Source organism: Mangifera indica, chromosome 1 (assembly GCF_011075055.1).
Source record: "Mangifera indica cultivar Alphonso chromosome 1, CATAS_Mindica_2.1, whole genome shotgun sequence".
Taxonomy (NCBI): Eukaryota; Viridiplantae; Streptophyta; class Magnoliopsida; order Sapindales; family Anacardiaceae; genus Mangifera; species Mangifera indica.
Genome location: NC_058137.1, coordinates 6,910,279 through 6,915,937, shown reverse-complemented (window position 1 = coordinate 6,915,937; position 5,659 = coordinate 6,910,279). Strand labels below are relative to the sequence as shown.

Below are 5,659 nucleotides of genomic sequence, written 5' to 3'. Positions count from 1 at the left end.
CGACTTTGTACAGGCAAGACCAATATGTTAGACCTAGAAGTAAGTTAGTTTTCGGCTAGCATGATTTTCTAAGTTAAAAAACTTATATTGATTCAACAAAACAAAACCCTAATTTATCTTGGGTCTTCTAGTTTCATAGCAATCCCTCCTACCGTGAAAAACCATCAATAATGAGATTCATTGTTTACTTCTTTGGAATCACTCTATATAAACAATGTGGAGTTCATCTCTTTCCTACACACACACCTCCGGAAAACCTAGTAAAGCTTTACTCAGCAGCAGCATTATCGCTTGTATTTTTCAATTACTTTTGCTCTTTTTACTTTTATTCTTCTTGTCTCTTTCTCTGCTACATCTCTCTAAGCTCTCTTAACGTCTTTTGTTTTGTTTTGTTTTGTTTTACTTTTACAGCACATGCGAGGCATGGATATCGATCCTTCCGAGAAGAACGCTAACTTTGCCACTAGGTCTCTTGCAGTAAATAGTTCAACGTTTTTGTTTTGTCCTTCTTCGCCTCCTCAAGAACCTCCCTACCGACATGATTTCAAAGTACATTTTCTTCCGGTGAATTGCTATGGCTGCGGTGTGCGTTTTGATCTTCGACCCACTACCGCGGACAAGATACCAGCGTCAAAACAACCCTTTTACTTTTACAATGAGAAGGTTTATTGTAGTTCGGCCTGTAGACAGGGGATCATAAATGTCGAATTACCATCTTTAGCTTCCAAGGACGACGCCAATAGATCAGCTCCAGCTCGTAGAAGCTAAGAATATGCACATCATTTTCTGTATTATAATAATCTTCACTCTCTTCAGCCCCATAATCTGTAACATAGAAGAAGATTTCACAAAATCTAGCCTACATGCATGATTTTTGCGAAGGAATAGCTCCCTATTTATTGGGTTTGTAAAAAAGAATTTAATGTGTTTTTAAGTACTGCGTTATGACAGCTCTGTGCTTTTCCTGTTTGTTTTACCAACTCTCCTTGAATGATCGATTGAGTGTAAAAGGGGTAAAGCAGAAGTAAATAATAAAGTGTAATGTATCTCAACATCTCTGCAGGGTAAGTAGAAGAATTCAAAAATCAACTATAACCTATTCATTCCCTTCCAAGAAAAATTCATTTAAAAATTAAAATACCTATTTATCAATTAAATTTTATCGTTATTATCAGAAATAAATTTGTTATTTAAAAATTTTATTTAAATTCATATTTTAAAATTACTTTTAAGTTTTAAATTTTATATTTATGCCCTCTAACTTCATATTTTTCAAGTTTTAAAAAATTGACTCCCCACTCCTAAGTCTAAGGTTTTTTACTATCAATTTTTTTTTATATGCAGTTGCTTCCTAACTTTTTAAAAAATTTCAGTTTCACTTTTTTCTCTCCCTTAGTTTAAACTCTCCTTCTCTTCTCGACTCTCTCTACCCCCCTTCTCTCTACCCCCTCCCCCTTTCTCTCTCTCTTGGTCACTCTCCCTTCTCTCTCTGATTGTCTTCGTCTTAGATAAAGATGATTGGTCTTTGTCTTTGACAAAGAAGGTTGGAGAGAGAAGGAAGAGTGACCGGGAGAAAGAGAAGATAGGAAGGAGAGAGCCAATGATCGGAGATAATAAATGGTCGTCAGAGAGAAGAACAGTTTAAACTGATAGAGAGAAAGAGGTGAAACTGAATTTTTTTTTAAATTGGGGGGGGGGAAGGGGGGTGACGTATATGAAAAAAAAATGAGAGTATGCAACCCTAAATGTGTGAAGGGAGAAAAATTAGCTTTTAAACCTAAAAAACTTGAACAGGATCCTAAAATATAAGTTTAAATAATAATTTTATTCTTAATAATAATAATAATAAAATTTAATAATCAGATAAATATTTAAATTTTAAAAAATTATTAAATATAAATTTAAAATTACACTTAACGTGGGTAAAAATAAGCCTTTTGGCGTTAATTTTATTATGTAGCTTGTTCATCGTTGGTAGTTTTGAAGATCGGTATGGAAATTGTTAACATACATAAGTTCGTCTAAGATCAAATCAGAAAAGAAAGCCAGCTGCTGGCGACTGCAGTAGTTAATGATGATTGATCATAGAAGAACTACCAAAATCTGATAACCAGGAAAATTAGTATGACGATAAAAGGAAGAACCACTAAAAATTATTAAATATAAATTTAATAATCAGGTTTTGCTAAAACTGAATTGCTGGGGAGGGCATTTAGTTGGAATAGAAGTAGTGGCTGGCTGTGATTAATTACGTCAGAGAGAAATAAATTAATAATTAATGGTGATAATTGATGGAACAATTACTGGGAATTAAAAGGAAAGAAATGGCAGAAAGGGTCTGGCTGATTGGGGAGTTGGCGCAGGGAAGTTCGTGCCAAAATCAAATGGGCATGCATGCCATGCCATGCCACAGCCATTCTGCTTTTTGGCGATTTTGCTAGGTCAGGAAAAAGAAGCAGATGGAGCATTGTTGTTGAATTGGACATTCTTAGTTAACTTCTTTATTGGTGAATCTTCGCATTGGAAAACCCTTTTCGTGGCTGTGGCCTTAAAGATTCTATTATATCTATTTCTGACTCATTCCTCATTGCTGTTAAAACACTGCGTCACATAGAGTTAGAGAGGTGTTAAATAGTCAAGCCGGCTCCATAGTTTGATACAGACACAACTCTTTTGATATAATCCGTTTAGGTTCAATACAAAAAACTTTGGGCCATTCTAGACTTATAGATGGAGCAGGACATATCTCAGATTGTGAGCTAAGACCCGCAAGCTAAGTTAATACGATCTGATACTATAGTAATTAATTTTTTTTCAATTTTTAATCAATTTTTTTATGCGTTAATTTGTAACAAACTAAAATAATTACAAAAATTAATTTTATATAATTTAAAAAAAAGTATTTTTTGGGCCAAGTAGCAAAAAGCCCACAGATTACTCTATTAAGAGCCCTAGACAACACGACTCGGAGGCCCTAGGCTATACTCTAGGCCTAAGATTTTGTTAAGATGACCCGATATGAACGCCGGCCAAGTGGTGAGCGTTGGCATAACCTGACATGTGACCTGGTGGGTCACATTGGGATCACCCGATCCATTGTCTCCTTTATATGAAACTCACCTTCTTCCACTGTTTACACCAATGCAACCTTTTTTCTTAAAGCTCGTGGACACTGTTTAAATTCAATAAGATTAAGTATTCTTATAATGATATTAATTTAGATAATATTAATGATGTATTTTTATATAATTAATTGATCGTAAATTAAAAATAAAATAATATTTAATAATATAATATCATGTTATTATTGATATAACTGCTTTAATTTTATTCATTACAGGGGACCTCTTTTTTTAGGAGAAAAACATACAAGAAAATCCTAATTAGCTAAAATTCAACAACACGTTTTACACTTCTATGAAGCCACGAACATCTCACCTTCATTTGTTATCTCCTACAAAATTACCAGTTGGCATATCTATAAAATTATGTGAACATATTTTTTATACATAATTTATATATACAAATAATGTGTCATTATATAAGTGAATGATTTAAATTAAAAATAAAATAATATCTAATTATATAATAATATATTATCTAAATTATGAATAAAAAATATGTACGCATAATATGATGATCCTGCTGATCTTCTTTTATTTTGACTTGGATTTATGGCCCATGAACAGGCCCTAAAACAGAGTGATCTGGCCCATTAATATTTGATGCAAAACACAAAGTCCCATTCCTCCTTCTATGGGGGACATTCAAGTTTTGATGCCAACTTTTATCTTGCAGAATTCGGGATATTAATTAAAATTGATAAAAAAATTTTTGTGTAAATGTTTTTAGGCAAATGTACAATGATTTTACTTTTATAAGCGAATTTATTTTTAATTCTAAAAATACCCTTCCATACTTATTACGTGATTTTTAGCAATTTACGTGTGCGTATCACAGTGCATGGGTGCTTACAGGGTACGTGGGTGTGTGTAGGGTGTGTAGAGTGAGTATAAGGTGCGTAGAGTGAGTACAAAGTGTGTGGGTACATGAAAGGTGCATAGGGTGCGTGCAAGGTGCGGGGTGCATACGCACCCTCATCACACTCTAATATATATATATATATTTATATTTTTTATGCACCCACGCACCCTGCACGTACGCACGTATTCTTTACTCACCTTATGCATCCTGTACTCACCCTACGCATCCTACATGCACCCACGCACTCTGTGCGCACTCATACACTATGATACGTACACGTAAATTGTTAAAAATCACGTAATAAGTTGGAGAGGGTATTTTTGAAATTAAAAGTAAATTTGTTTATAAAAATAAAATCGTTGTACATTTGCCTAAAAAAGTTTACTCTGAAAAAATTTTACCAATTTTAATTAATATCCCGCAGAATTCAAATTTGCTTAAGATACAACCTTGGTAAATATATGAACAAATTGTTCATTTCCATCGTAGTGTTTTATATGAATCTCATTGTTGCTCCTTTCTCTCACAAAATAATATTTGATTTTAATATGTTTTGTCTTTCCATGATTCACTAGATTATTCGTAATCTTCACGACTAACTGATTATATCATCATAGATAATCACGGGATTAAATTATTCTTGCCCCAAATAAGATAAAATGTGTTACAATGTCCTCTTCTTTTTTTTAACCCTAACAAAACTCGATCCAATACTTTTCATGTCATCAACACTTCTACTTCAATCACTATCCGTGAAACTTTGGAGTTTTAATTTACCTGGTTTGTCAAATAAAATTTCAAACTCAATTGTCCAGTTTAAATATTTCATTGTACTTTTTATAGCTCCTATATGAATTCAACTAAGACAATGCATGAACTGTGACAATATGCTAGTAACAAACATGATGTTTGACTGAGTCATGGTAAGGTGTAAAAGACTTTCACAATGCTTCAATTAATGGATATTAATCACTTTGATCCATCACACTTACTAAAGTCGGCATTCTAAACCAAAATTGAAATATCTAATCGAATGAAAAGTTGAAAAAAAAAAACATAATTTAAAATTGGCTAAATAACTATTTCTGACCCAAGGTTTGGTGCAAACCTAGCTTTTTATTTGTTAATTATCGAAAATCTGAATATCATTTCATTTATTAAATTTCATTATTATTATCAAAGGTAAAATTGTTATTTAACAAAAATATTTAAAAAATTAAAAATGTATCACATTTTCACCCTTCAGGTTTAAAAATTAACAAATTCCCCCCACCTAAAGTTTGTAAAACTTCATGTCCACCCTAGGGTTTTTCTAGACATTACCGATGGTTGGAGACAATGGCGATTGTGGTTTTCTTCCTCTCTCTTAGTTTATCTCTTAATGACGTTTCATTTTCGGCTATCATTAGTTGATAAAACCGATAAATAAAGACAAATCAATCATCTCTAAACAAAGATGTGATTTACCTTTATCGGAGATAGAGGCAATGCATCATTGTTGTATGAAGATGAAATTGTTTCTGTCTCAACTCTAAAGCTGAAAAAAGAAGGGGGTTGACAGAGAAACTAAAACGGAGAAAGAACGTCGCAAACCCTTAGGGAGGAGAGATGAAAATATAACAAATTTTTATTTTTTAGGATATTATTGTAAATGAACAGTCATTAGGCCTTCAAA

The 5,659-nt window shown here is 32.8% G+C and overlaps 1 protein-coding gene across 1 annotated transcript; it reads left to right on the top strand.

Moving 5' to 3' along the window:
- On the top strand, positions 1 to 950 carry LOC123194993. Its single transcript, XM_044608524.1, has 2 exons — positions 1 to 293; positions 412 to 950. The coding sequence occupies exons 1-2, from the start codon at positions 171 to 173 to the stop codon at positions 766 to 768; spliced, it is 480 nt and encodes a 159-aa protein (XP_044464459.1). The 5' UTR covers positions 1 to 170; the 3' UTR covers positions 769 to 950.
- Positions 951 to 5,659: the final 4,709 nt, after the last annotated feature.